The sequence below is a fragment of the Neovison vison genome, chromosome 2 (assembly GCF_020171115.1).
Source record: "Neovison vison isolate M4711 chromosome 2, ASM_NN_V1, whole genome shotgun sequence".
Lineage (NCBI taxonomy): Eukaryota > Metazoa > Chordata > Mammalia > Carnivora > Mustelidae > Neogale > Neogale vison.
This window is the reverse complement of record NC_058092.1, coordinates 174372584-174386614: the sequence shown is the minus strand read 5'-3', so window position 1 is coordinate 174386614 and position 14031 is coordinate 174372584. Positions and strand designations below refer to the sequence as shown.

Here is a 14031-nt window from a genome sequence, read left to right as displayed (position 1 = left end):
TCCTCTATAGAGAAGCTTTCATTTTTCTTTCCTCTTCTGCATGACCTTTATCTTGTTCAGTCCACCAGCCTTTTGTTTCTCTGCTTGCATTCTCACGATCTCCAAATGACTGGGATTTTCTAGCAGGGTGAACTTGGGCAATGCACCTTCATGTTCTGTTCTCCTTGCCTCCCTTTCTTGTTTTCTGCTATACTTAGCACCTGGTACACCATAGATCACTGGTTTATTTCTTTAGGTTCTCTTTCCTCATATGAAAATTGTAAGTTCCTTTAGGGCAGAGACTTTGTTTTATTCACTGTTTTATTCCAAAAACCTCCAATAGGACCTGGCACATAGTTGGTGGTTTATAAATATTAATTTAACAAAAGAATAAAGTTATATAATTGCCTTATTTTCTGTTAAGTCAAATGGGATGCTAATGCTAATCTCATATAGTTACTATGAGGATTAAATGAAATAATGTAAGTAAAGTACCTGGCATTCCCAGGCTGGTGTAGTAAGGGCTGGTGAACTGTTAGATGGTCCATGACACTCTTCTTTCTCATAACCTCTTTGTCTTTGTTATTTAGAATGATATTCCAGTTAGCTTCTTATCTCCTTAGTGATGGATCTGTACCTTCTTTCTTCTGTCCACTAAACTGGCCAGTTTTAGAGACTTGCCCAGTGGCTCTGAGTAAGGAAATCCCAGGTTTTGTCTTTTTCAGCTTGTTTATTCACAAGGTTTTGATTATTGTTAATAAAATAGACTATGTATTATCATCATTTATAATTCTGTTATGTTAGTTTTCATATGTGATTCTAGATCCATGTGTTATTAATACAGCTAGCAGTAGTATCATGAATTATCCTATGAGGTAGCTTCTATTATTTTCACTTTACAGATGAGGAAACCAAGCCTCGGTATACACAGCTAGTAAGTGGATCAAAAAGACATTCTTAGATCTGTTCCTTTTATTTCTTCCTTTACCCATCCAACAACGTGCACTGAGTGTACACCATAGGCCGGGTACCAGGCTAGGCTCTGGCTGAACAACAGGGAAAAAACATCAGTGCAGAACCTGTGACCACTGCACATCATAGTTACTATTACCACAGCCTCTCTGCTGAACTCACTGTGGAGTGCGAATTCTAGGGTGAGCCCTGCTCAGGTATTTTTACTTCCCTAACTCAGCTTTACTTCAAGCTGCAAATATCTAAATCTAAACTCATGAATTGCCTTTCTTTCTGCCAACTGCCTGCTCTCCCCACCAAAATTACATATTTTTCTATCTCCACTAGAAAAAACACTTGTCATCTTTCTAGTCACATAGTCTCAAAACTTTGAAATAACTTTCATTATCCCATTTCTTTTATTCCATACTTTCAATACATACTCAAGACCTCTTGATTTTTCCTTAAGATTTTATTTTATTTTGAGAGAAAGAGAGTGTGAGGGAGGAAGAACAGAGGGAGAAGGAGAAGCAGACTCCCCTCTGAGCAGGGAGTCCGACATGGGGCTCGATTCTAGCATCCGGAGATCATGACCTGAGCTGAAGGTAGACACTTAACCAACTGAGCCACCCAGGCGCCCCTACCTTTTGATTATTTTTATCCTTGAAAATATGTCTCTTGTTTCTCCTCCTCAGTTCCTTTCTACCATTCTAATATCAGCTTTTACGCCCTGATCCTTGACTTACTGAAATTAGCCTCAAGAATGGGTGTTAATTTTATCCTCTGCTTCAGACTTCACTGAATTGTAAGTCTCCTAAAGGCCTAGAGTCTGCTTATTGATTATTATCTCCCCAACACTATATCAGGCAGATAGGGGACATTCAGATGGCTATTAAATTAAAGCAACTTTGGTGCTTAGACCACAGTTCTTAAACTTGATCTGGAGGTTTATTTGGCGATTATAAGTACTTTCCCTGGAAGATCATGTAAGTATATTATAAGTAGGCTGTTCTCTGCATCTCGATAATACATATTTTTAACAAAGTCTATTTCTGCTTTTTTCCATGAATGTTTACTACTTGTGTATTTGTTTTACTGTCTGCTAGCACCAAAGCCCTAGAGACATATATGGTTAAACTATAAACTGATAACTGTTTTTTCTATTGAATACCACTCTTCCATTTTTCTCGTGCTACCATAACTCTATAGAAATGCAATTTGAGAACCAGTGTATATTACAAAGAAATTATGAACCATTAAAATTTTAGATGTTACTGGATTGGACACAATAACTCTTGTGCCTAAGGTTTCCCCCATTTGTGGGATAGAACAATTTAGTATTTTCCGAAGCCCTGATATTACTGTGTTTGCAGCTCAGGGAATTGATGTGGATAGAATGGGTGTGTCAGTGGTCTTCTTCCTTACTTTCTTTTCCCACTTCAGTGATCTCTTCCTGAGCTCACTGTTGAACCCTTAACCTTCCTGCATTCTCAAGAGAGACATGCTGGCTTGTACAGACGTAGTAGAAATCAGTGCATTCTAGACCATTTTGATTACCGTCTCCTTACTTTTCTCATTAGAAGTAAATTGTTTGCATAGTTAGCAATGCCCTCAGACTGAAAAAATTTTGCATTCTTAAACATATTTTGAAGAAGTTATGCTTATGGCATTTCTAAATGTGTATCATGACTTAAAGAAATCATTAATCTTGTTGACCCTTCAGGGAACAAGGAATTGAATAGTTTCTTCAGGACTCAAACTGAAGCTGCATAAAAACTGTAAATAATTATGTTCCCAAATAAATCTTTTTATAAATGACATAACAGTGACTAAATCTTGTATTAAGAAAGCAGGCATTTTATAAGAATAATAACTAGAATTTAATACACTTATTATATAATAGCATGCAAACTGCTTCAGAAAAAGTTGAATGTTATATAATAGATACTATTAGATCATAACATTTGACAAATTATGATTTTGAATTCAGCATCTGCCTGTAGTGAACTTTTGTTTTTTTGTGTGTTTAAATTTTAAAAAGTTGATTCAGAGTAGATGTGCTTTAAGTCATTTTCTTTTATTAAAAATTATGTAGTGGCAAAACCCAGCCTCATCATGTTACACAGAAATTACTATGTTTATTATATTAGTTAAAAGATAAGATGAAATTTCCAAATGCTATCTCCAGTGAACAAATAATATCTTTTTGTACCGACTGTATCAGATATATCAAATCACATACACAAAACTTTTTTGAATTAATGAAAAAATATTAAATCTGTATTAGGTACTGAGGATTCAGCAGTGTAAAAATGGACATAATCACTAATTTTTTGGAGCTTACATTTTAATGAGGAAATGCAAACAAATAGGTTATGTCAGACAGTGATAAGTGCTAAGAAGAAAATCTAAGGACAGTGGAGTAGAGAGTATAGGGAGGGCTACTTCTAGTCAAGGACATCAGGAAGGCCTGTTGGGAGGTGACATCCAGCTACACTGAGGCTTATATTTGGTAAAGTCAGTTTTATGAAGATCTGGAGGAGAACAGTCTGGGATAGTGGTTAGGATGGTTTGAACAGGGAACAAACAATATGTGTTCAAGAAACTAAGAGAAAGCCAGAAAGGCCAGAGTGTAGGGGACTGGGTGTGAGTGTTAGGAAGTAGGGCTGGACACTCAGGCACAGAATTCAAGCACTGTGATGCGTTACAGACTATTATAAGGAGTCTGGGTTTTATTCTGTGGTCAGTGGGACACCAGTGAAGATTTTGAACAAGGGTACAGCCAGATCTGTAACTGCCAGCTTCGAATGTGCACTGTTGAAAGATTTCTTTTAAATGGAAATAACTTTTCTTTATATTTTACAGAATCGACCAGAGGGCCGCCATTTGGTCAAAGGATGCTTTTGAGACTCATCAAGACTTAAATGAAGTACGTGCCATCATTATTGGTTGTATGAAATGAATTAGCCCAATTGTGAAATTTATTATTCTTTTTTCCTAGTATTGGGAATTCTTTCTGATTAAAACTTTAAGTGTTTTTGCTCTTAAGTGAGTTTGTTTTCCCTGTAGCTCTTTGGGTAATGTTTTTCCTCACTCTGGAGCAATAGATTTAAAATTATCTGAGAGACTACTCACTACATTTTGGACCTAAACCAAGTGCAGCAGTCATTTCATTATTCTGTTTTCGACTTTGCTTTAGGGTTGTATAACCATGGTGTGGCAGTTACATTTGTAACTCTTTCTCTTAATTTTATTTCGTCTCTCTCTCTCTCTCCTTCTCATGGCTTTTGTAGTCTCAAATGTAAACTTGCTTACAATTTATCCGTGGAGTATGATATAGTTTGGTGTTTGCAATAAGGTCTTCTTAGTACATTTTGAAAGGTTGAAGTCCTATTTTTCCAATCCAAATGATTTCTCATCAAACCGGACATCATTATGTTAATGTTTGGTCTAAATTTTCTTTGAAATAGATCATTTAATTCTCCTGTTGGAAATCAATATAACATAATTAGGATCCCTGTTATTATGAACGCTTTGGCTTAAGACCTTGGCTTGAAGTACTGTCTAGTTTCCCTTGCCCTCATTTTATAATAAAGGAGCAGTGGGTGGTATATCTGATTAGGATCATAGCAAAAGGAATGAAAAGACTTGATGCTCAGATGCCAGGAAGAAAGATGATGGACTTGAGGCAAATTGCTTATTTGTCATGTGAAGATTGCTCTCTTCTCTCCCTCCAAGAAAAGGCAATTAATTAAATTTAGGGGATTTTCTTTTTCATTTTTTACTTTAGAACTTGGCAGAAATGAATAGCCAAAGTTAAACCAGCTGCCTGATTAAATCAAGTTAAAAGAAATAACTAAAATTGTGGAAAATGACCCAAAGTTAAAAAAACAGGACACTGCTTGTTATTTATTTGTGCATAGGGATGGCCTTCAAATTCCCCAATCTCATTCATGGTAATAAGAGTGACAAAGAGTTTCAGAAAAAAGAGGCAAGAGGCTGAATCAATGAACACATTGTTTATAAGCAAAATGCTAGCTATAAAGAAGCGCTGATTTGTTTTGACATAAGTGACTAGAAAAATGAGGTGATTGTAAGAGTCAGCCTGTGATAGGTTTCAAGTATTTGGGAGAAACTCAGATTTGTGAACTAGAAGCCCATAAGAATGCTGAGACGACTTGAGCATTCTGAAATCACAGATGCGAAAAGATCTATTTGAAAATCTGCTTCCCTGTATTTCTTTGCTATATTGTGTTGGCAAATTTCATGGAATGTGCCAGTTTATTGCTCTGGGATTACATGGGTGCAGGAACGTTGAATGGAGACATGTATTCAAAATAAAATAGGCAATGCCCTATTTTAAATGTGTGCTCTTCCATGATAAGGGAGTGCTGCTGATCCAAACTATTGATAAGAGTGGTGTGTGCTCAGTGTTTTGTTCCACTCAAAGGGTAAACTGTGTGGGATGTTTGTTCCAGTCCACATCTTTGGTGCACTTTCTGTTGTGACTAAAATTTGGAGGCCAGGGGAAACCTAGGAAAGCTTGAATGGGAGAAGTATGACACATGCAGGAAGGGTCGGTACATTGATGAAGACATCCTATAGAGTAGATATATATTTAACTGGGTTTTTCTCAGCATTTCCCCAATCTAAGGAAAACCAGACTCTATTATGGAAGAATCCCATCATAACATTTATTTAGGCAAGAATCCTATGGAACACAGTGGGAAACACTGCTTTAATATTTTTAATTAAAACAGAAAAATACATATAATGGTGCATATATCCTAAATGTACAGCTGGATGAACTAGATTAAGAAACGACATTATTGGGGCACCTAGGTGGCTCGTGGGTTAAGCCTCTGCCTTCAGCTCAGGTCATGATCTCAGGGTCTGGGATCGAGCCCCGCATTGGGCTCTCTGCTGAGCAGGAAGTCTGCTTCACCCCCTACCCCCGCCTGCTTCTCTGCCTACTTGTGATCTCTCTCTCTCTCTGCCAAATAAATAAATAAAATCTTAAAAAAAAAAAAAAAAGAAAAGAAACGACATTATCAGCATCCCAGACACCCCTGTATAATTCCTTCCAGTCACTATTCTCCAATAAGGATAACTACTCTTCAGACTAAAATAGATTTGTCTATTATTGAGATTTTCATAAATGCATTGTATGTACTTCTCTGTATCTGATTTCATTTACTCAGTATTATGCTTCTGAAATTCATACATATTTAGCATGTAGTTTTAGTTTTCTACTCCTTGCTGTAACCCATTGTATGTTTTTTCCCCTAGTTTTTTACTATTATGATAAGTTGTTACTGATAACATTTTTTTTTAAATTAACTGATATTTGGTCTCTGTACAGCTGACTTTTTACAGGAGTATTCCTTCTATCTCTAAACAGAAATGCAAGACTTTTTGGTTATGTTAGCTGTCTTCATTCCTCTTTGTTCCTTTCTTGTTTTTATTTACCGTTGCCTCCCTCCCCCATTCACACATAGCCATATAGTTCTCTGAAATGAACTCACCAGTTCCATGCCTGCTTTCTTTCTTCACATCAATTGCAAGTCTAAAGTCAAAAGAGTTTCTTAAATAGTTTCCAGACATTTCCATAGACCCTAATGCTGTATGTACACAATAAAAATTTTAAGATGTTACATATGTACTTTATATTTTCCTAAAATTTCATATCTGTTAATTTACATCTACTTTTTGAACTTTTTAATTATACTTGCTCTGTCACAGACAGATGAGCCTCAGCTACAGCTTGGTTCCAGAGCTGACACTTGACTCCAGGTCTCCTGTACTCAGAAAGACAATACATGGTATGATTTGTCTACATATAAACACCTGACTCTGGATATATTCCCCTACTTTCCCAGTGAACTGGCTATAAAGTTCAATATTCTTTTCTTTTCTTTCTTTTTTTTTTTTAAATAGGCTCTACACCCAGCATGGAGCCCTCCCAGTCAACTGGAAAACACATTCATTTATTATTACCACTTGGCATGAGTATAGATTTGATTCTGGCTAGTCTCACTTTTCTTAAGCCAGTCTCAAGCTACTAGTTTTTGATCTTGGGCCTCTTGACAGGACTTGCAACCCCATCCCGTGGGTTTTAGTGCTTCTGAGACTATGTTATAGGAGTTTGTTTATGAAAAACTGAATAAGTTTCCCTGTTGCCATTGAGCTGAACTGTCAGATTTTTCCTCTGTAAGACATCAGAAGGTTTTATTTGTTGGGGTCTTCTGGATCATGATTGAAAAATATTCTAGACTTGAGATCTATCAATGTCTCTCATCCATTTTTTTTTCTTAAAGATTTATTATTTATTTGAGAGAGAGAGTGGGGGAGGGAAGAACAGAGAGAGAAAGAGAATCCTCAAGCAGACTCCTGCTGAGCGATAGAGCCTGACACAGGGCTCAATCCCAGGACCTGAGATCATGACCTGAACTGAAATCAAGAACCAGCCAGTTAACCAACTGAGCCACCCAGGTGCCCCAAACAATGTCTCATCCATCTTTATCCTTGGTTTTAGTTATACCTCCACATCCGTATAATTGATAAGCACTCAATAGATCAAAAAGTTGAGGGTAAATGAGAACAAGCATTGTTTTCCTTCATCATATCCCAGTAAATCCCCTTCTTGGTTCCATTTCCAATTAAGAAAAATAACAGATGTATGAAGAAAACTAATGGATCTTCTCTTCCCTGAGAAATCAGGGCATATTGGGTCTTCAAATCACTTTTTCTGTTAGAGACTGCATATCATAAAGCAGTATAAGAATTTCTTTTCGTTTTTCCATTGTAAAATTGAGGCAGGAAGTTTGAATTGGGTTAATTCTAGGAGCCCTTTCAGTTTTGTTTTGTTTTGTTTTGTTTTAATTTATTGGACAGAGAGAGAGATCACAAGTAGGCAGAGAGGCAGGCAGAGAGAGAGAGGGGAAGCAGGCTCCCTGCCGAGCAGAGAGCCCGATGTGGGGCTCAATCCCAGGCCCCTGAGATCATGACCTAAGCCAAAGGCAAAGGCTTAACCTGCTGAGCCACCTAGGCACCCCTAGGAGCCCTTTCAGTTTTAACATTCATTGATTCTACCTGTCCCTCCTTCCCCCTATTTTTTTTTTTTTTCATTTTCCCAATGCTTGTAGAATTTAGTCACAGGTTCCCATCAAGGATGAACAAGGCAAACCATCCCAGAGTTACTGAGGGGAGGGATTAGGCCTCAAGGCCAATCACCTGAAGGCCTGGTTTGGGGAATAAATACTAGATCTTCTCTGTTACTTCCTTCTCTTGAACTCTCCTTTTACCATAAGTTGGCTTTCTTAAGTGATATGCTTGTATTCTTTTCTCTTTAGTTTTTGCATATCTGTTACTGCATTTGATTTGTGGTTACCATTAGATTTACATATAACATCTTCTATATATAGCAGTCTCTATTAAGTTGACAGTCACTTAAGTTTGAACCCATTCTTTACTTCTTTCCCTCCACGTTTTAGGTATATGGTATCATATTTTACATGCTTTTAGTTTGTAAGTTCCTTGTCAGATTTTTACAGATATACTTATTTTTACTGCTTTTGTACTTCCTATGTTTTACTCTTACTTATGGTCTTTCCTTTTGACTCAGAGAGTCAGTCCCCTTTCATATTTCTTGTAGGGCTGATTTAGTGGTCATGAAGCTGGTTTAGATTTTGTTTGTATCCTATGCTGCATGATAGCCTTGCCGGATAGAATATTCTTGACTGCAGATTTTTTCCATTCAGTACTTTCAATAGGTCATGCCATTCTCTCCTGGCATGTGAAGTTTCTGCTAAAGTCCACTAATAGCCTTATGGGGTTTCCCTTGTATATAACTATCTTCTTTTCTCTTGTCACTTTTTAAATTCTCTATCTCTACTTTTTATGATTTAAATTATTATGTGTCTTGGTTTGAACCACCCTGGGTTAACTTTGTTGGGGGCTCTCTGTGCCTCCTGAATCTGGATATCTGTTTCTTTGCCCAGATTAGGAAAGTTTTCGGCTATTATTTCTTCAAATAAATTTTCTGCTCCCTTTTATCTCTCTTTTTCTTCTGAGATTCCTATAATGTGAATGTTATTATGCCTGATAGAGTCACTTATTTCCCTAAATCTATTTTAAGTTTGCATAATTCTTTTTCTCTCACCTGCTTGGCTTGATTACTTTCCATTATTCTGCCCTCCAGGTCACTAATTCATTCTTCTGTTTCCTCTAGCCCTTATACATTCCATCTGGTGCACTTTTAAGTTCAATTATTGTGCTTTTCATCTCTAATTTTTTTTTTTAATATTTTCTTTTCTATCTCTTTGTTAAGGATCTCACTGAGGTCCTCCACTCTTCTTAAGACTGGTGAGTATCTTTACGATCATTACTTTAAATTCTCTATCAGGCATGTTACTTAGTCTCCATTTAGCTTAGGTCTCTTGCTGTAGTTTTGTCCTGTTTTTTCATTTGGGACATATTCCTCTGTCTCCTCATTTTGTATGCTTCTCTGTGTTAGGAAAGTCAGCTGTCTGCTGCTCTTGAAAGGAGTGGGTGGGGTATGCATTTTTAATGAGATGATATTTGCCTTTTCCAGTGGGGTTGCAGCTACTGTTGACACTGGACCATCTGGGGCCATTCTGCAAAGTGTATAGGGGTAGGGTGGGTACAATGCCCATAAATTTTGCATGCTGGTCTTCTTCTTCCACAAGGGAAATGCCGCTGCTATCAAGACCAGGGCCAGCCAGGTCCAGATCCACAAATGCACATGGACAGGGCACACAGTTTTAACAAAGTATACGTATCTTTGTAGGAGGCCTATAGAACAGCTGCTACAACAAGATGGAGGCTTTGCAAAGCATGCTGTCTGGAGACGTGATGTTGGCAAGTTTTGCACTGGTCTTCTGGGAAAAAGAACTCACAGCCCCAGAAATGAAGCAGGCCAGTCTGGAGGGAGCAGGGTATAGTGTAAGCAAGTTAGATTGTGAATGCTAGGGCTGTGCTGGTTCCCAAAGGTGGCCGTGGTTTATGCTGGGGGTAGGAGAGGGAGGTCCTTCGTTCCTGGAGGAGTTTTTTAGTGAAATCTGTCACTCTAAAACACACGCTGTAATTAGTAAATAATTCTTCCTCCTATATGCCCCAGGACTTTTTCATACTGCTTCTTGTGAAGAATTTTCTACAGCTGCTTCTATGCTGTATCTCCATGAAATGTTTGTAGTGTTATCTCTTTAAAGGAAGGACTCAGTTTACTCTTGCCCTCCTGGCTCTCCCAGAGCTAAGCCTACTGATTTTTAAATTTCCAGGTTTTTAGTCCTGCTGGTTGTAAGAATGCATGAAATTTGGCCCTGTGAAGTGGAGAGTAGGAAAAGGAAACAATTTCTAAAAGTGGAGAAAATTCTAGTCACATTATTTTAGCTTTTCTTATAGAAGAATAGTCACATTGGCTATGTCATTTTACCAATTGGTCATTTGTTTACCAATAAAATCTAATGTAGCTGAAAGAGGCCAACACTCACAAGTCCTTTGATGTCATTTTGGACTCCTTTTATGAGTGCTTAGAAAAAGAGGATAATAGAATCACTTAATGGAGTAAATATTCTGAGGTGCAGTTCTAGTCTGAAGATTCCATTAGGAGTTCTAGGAGTTGGAACATTTTAGGTGTTAATTGACCCTATATGGCATCCTAGAGATGTATTCTATACCTATGGCTGCTTTGAAGTTTAGTTTTGACCTTATAAAAAATAGATGGGACATTTCCAGACTTGTTTGTGTTATCATCGTTCTCGGTGATCGGTGCAAAACTAGAGGAAGAAAAGATGCCCATAGTGTGATTAGATTCAGTCTTTTGCTGTGCTACATTCTGACTGAGGTTCTGCCTTAAAGAAATTATATCCTTAGGTGTGCCATTGGAATTTTCAAGAAGGGTCTATGTTATAAGAAACAAGTATAATAAATTATTCACATGTGGCAAATAGGCACTAATGACCTAATATCAATAAGAAGTTCTTATTTCATGAAGAGGACATCGGTCTTACTTTGCTGGCCATGAAAGAGATCATTTACCTACCTAAAATCAGTATGAAAAATTCACATTTCTTTTACATAACTACTGTTACCCCTGATTTGTTGAGTCATCATAGTCAAAAAAGCTCAACATTAGCCTCAGCATTAAAGTCAATGAAAAATCCTTCAATCTTAAATTTTATAAAAGTAGACCAATTTTCACATTTGTGGTGGCCTTTTTGACCCTATATGCGTGTGTCTATATGTGTGTTTCCATGTGAAAGATTTGGTTGTCTTTTTATTACTATCCAAAGTTTAGCATATAGATACTTTGGCCTCAAGTCATATCAGAACTCACGATGCTACTTACTATTTCATTTGAAATCTTTTTCCCTCAAAATTGTTTTAATTTTGAGAAAATAATCTATCAAGAAGCTTCTTTAGGCCTTTGATATGTCTTAGTTAGGTAAATGGTATTATTTCTGAAGGAATAGTTAGCTCTACTTTCATGTTAAAATACAACCCCAGTCCATAGGGTTTATCTGTAGCTCAGAATTAATTGAAGATTTTTTGTTTTCTTTGCAAGTATCTGGGATTTTTCTCCTGGTGACTGAAAGTCAATTCAACCTGGCTTTAATAATAATAGGATTTTACTGACTTACACAGTTGGAACTTTTAGGATCAGGGTAGGCTCTGTACATGGCTAGATCCAAGGATTAAAAAGTTGTCACGTAGATGCCATCTCTTTTCATCTCTTAGCTCTGCTTTCCTATATTGGATTTATTTTTAGGTTGATCTTTCTCTGGGGACATTATTCTTAGAGCTAGCAATTCCAGTATATATTAGTTTTCTATTACTCTGTAATAAAAGCTTAGTGGTTTTGGATGCCTGTTTATTAGCTCATAGTTGTGTAGGTCATATGTCTGGGTAGATTCACTTGGATTCTCTGCTGAAGGTCTCTCAAAACTGAGATAAGGCATTAGCTGCAATAGGGTCTTATCTGGAGATTCTGGAGAAGTTTCCACGTTTAAGCTCATTCAGGTTGTTGCCTGAATTTAGTTCCTTCAAGTGTATGACTGTGGTCCCTGTTAACTTGCTGGTCTTCATCTGGGGGGCAGCTCTCAGCTTTTAGAGGCTACTTGCATTCCTTCTCACATGGCTGCATTTATCTCTGAGCCACCAATAGTACACCAAATCCTTCTGTGCTTTGAATCTCTCTGATGTTGTCTTTTGCCACCAGCTGGTAGAAACCCTGCTTTTAAAGGTCTTATCTGATGGGGTCAGACATATCCAAGAAATGTCTGTATCTTTCTTTGATCAACTGAGTTAAGGTTTAATTAAATCCACAAAATCCTCACAGCAACATCTAGATTAGTGTTTGAATAAACAGGCCATTCTGCCTACCACAGAGTGAAAGAGTCTCTTCTTTCTAGCTCTAAAAAGTCCCATACTTCAGTTTCATTTATTTGGCCTGGGGCATAGATTTCCTTGTTGAACCAGTCACTATGACCTTGGGGTTTGGAATTAACTGATTGGCTAGATGTAGACTATATTTCTCACTTTAGATCTGAGGGTGCTGTATCAGAAGATGGGCAAATGGATGCTGGACTGAATAATATTGGTCTCTGAAAGTATGATATGCAAAATAATTTTCTTGTGTGCTGGACTACTAAAGCATGCCATTTGTCTTTTTTTCTTTTTTTTTGGTATGGTTTTCTGACTTAAGATAAAGTGATCTTCCTTCTTTACTAAGGTTTATTCCTCAGCTAGAAGTTTCCTATTATTCATTTAATTTTAGCCAACTTCTTGTCAGTGTCAATGAGGACATACCATAGCAAATATGGTCATAACGGGAACCCTAGTTCTTATTCCCAGTTAAACGTACTACACAGCAAAGAAACTTGGAACTGTGTCTTGGTTGGTTTATTCAACCCTGCTGTTTAGAAGCAACTATCCAGCCTGGATTCTTATTTCTGGGAGAATCCTTAGAGTGGTGCTGGCAGAAAAGGCAGAAATCTTGCCAGTAACTGCCTATATTCTTCCTCATCTGAGAACTAGAAAACCTGAGAAGCATTGAGCTGAGCAGAAAAGTTGTAGCAACCCTTGCTGTAACTAATCCACCTGTGTTTGCCTTTTGCCTGCGGGCCTTCCCCATCTCCCACACTTCACTGAAGCTTTGTCCCATTGGCCCTGCTCTTTTTTCTGCTCTGCTATTATGATTCTTTTCCCTGTTAATCATTCTTTCATTTAATTCTCTTCACACTACTAGTTTCCTGCTCTCTCATGAAAGACTAGAGGAGGCTACGTCTACTGCAGTGACTCCTAGGTGTTAGCTTGTGCAATTGTTTTCATTGCTTCATAGCAAAAAAGAAAAGCAAGAACAATGTAGTGAGTTTTTCCATAAAGCTGGTGTGTGTTTTTATTTAGAGGTGATCTTTTATTTAGAGATTAGTCTTAACTCTTTCATTGAGAGATTGGTCTTAAAATTTCCATTTTGTGATGAAAGGATGAAGAGGGTTTGTTTTTTATGTTTTCCCACATGCTCTTACTTGGCTAACATCTTTCAAATATAAATATATACATTTAATTTCATATATATTCCATTTCCCTCACCCCTCCTGTAGTAGAAGAACTTTGTCATCTCCACTTTTCAGGGAGATAGGAACACATATCAACACATACCAACTGGCCTTGGTAGGGTTTGGTATATTTTTGTCCTTTTTAGGACATTATTGGCTTTCTTAGAGCTATAAAACTCAGATTTTAAAGCAGGCAGAAAATTAATTATTTTAATTTTTAAAAATTATTAGTATTTGAGGAAATGGCTAATGCTTTCCAGTGTGACCTGCCATCTTTACAATATAGATCGGTAATATATTTTATCTGATGTGATTTTATGATTTTTAGTGGGATAGTTATTGATTTCTAATATTCAATGAATTTTAGAAATTGAAGCGGCACTATCATCAGAAAAAATAAAAGGCCTAGGCCCAGCATGGTTGTATGGTTTGCCCAAAGACACAGAATTACTAGCCAATAGTAAATTTGAGATTAAAAGCTCCTATGGGGTCTGTGCTGTGCTACATTTTACTGAGTTTAGTT

The 14031-nt window shown here is 37.2% G+C and overlaps 1 protein-coding gene across 5 annotated transcripts in view; it reads left to right on the top strand.

Moving 5' to 3' along the window:
* FAM13C (family with sequence similarity 13 member C) overlaps positions 1 to 14031 on the top strand; it is a 143939-nt gene that overhangs the window by 67688 nt on the left and 62220 nt on the right. For all 5 annotated transcript variants that reach the window (XM_044239543.1, XM_044239540.1, XM_044239539.1 and 2 more), the window contains one exon: positions 3796 to 3859. In XM_044239543.1, the coding sequence (XP_044095478.1) occupies positions 3796 to 3859 (64 nt within the window). The remainder of the gene's footprint in view (positions 1 to 3795; positions 3860 to 14031) is intronic.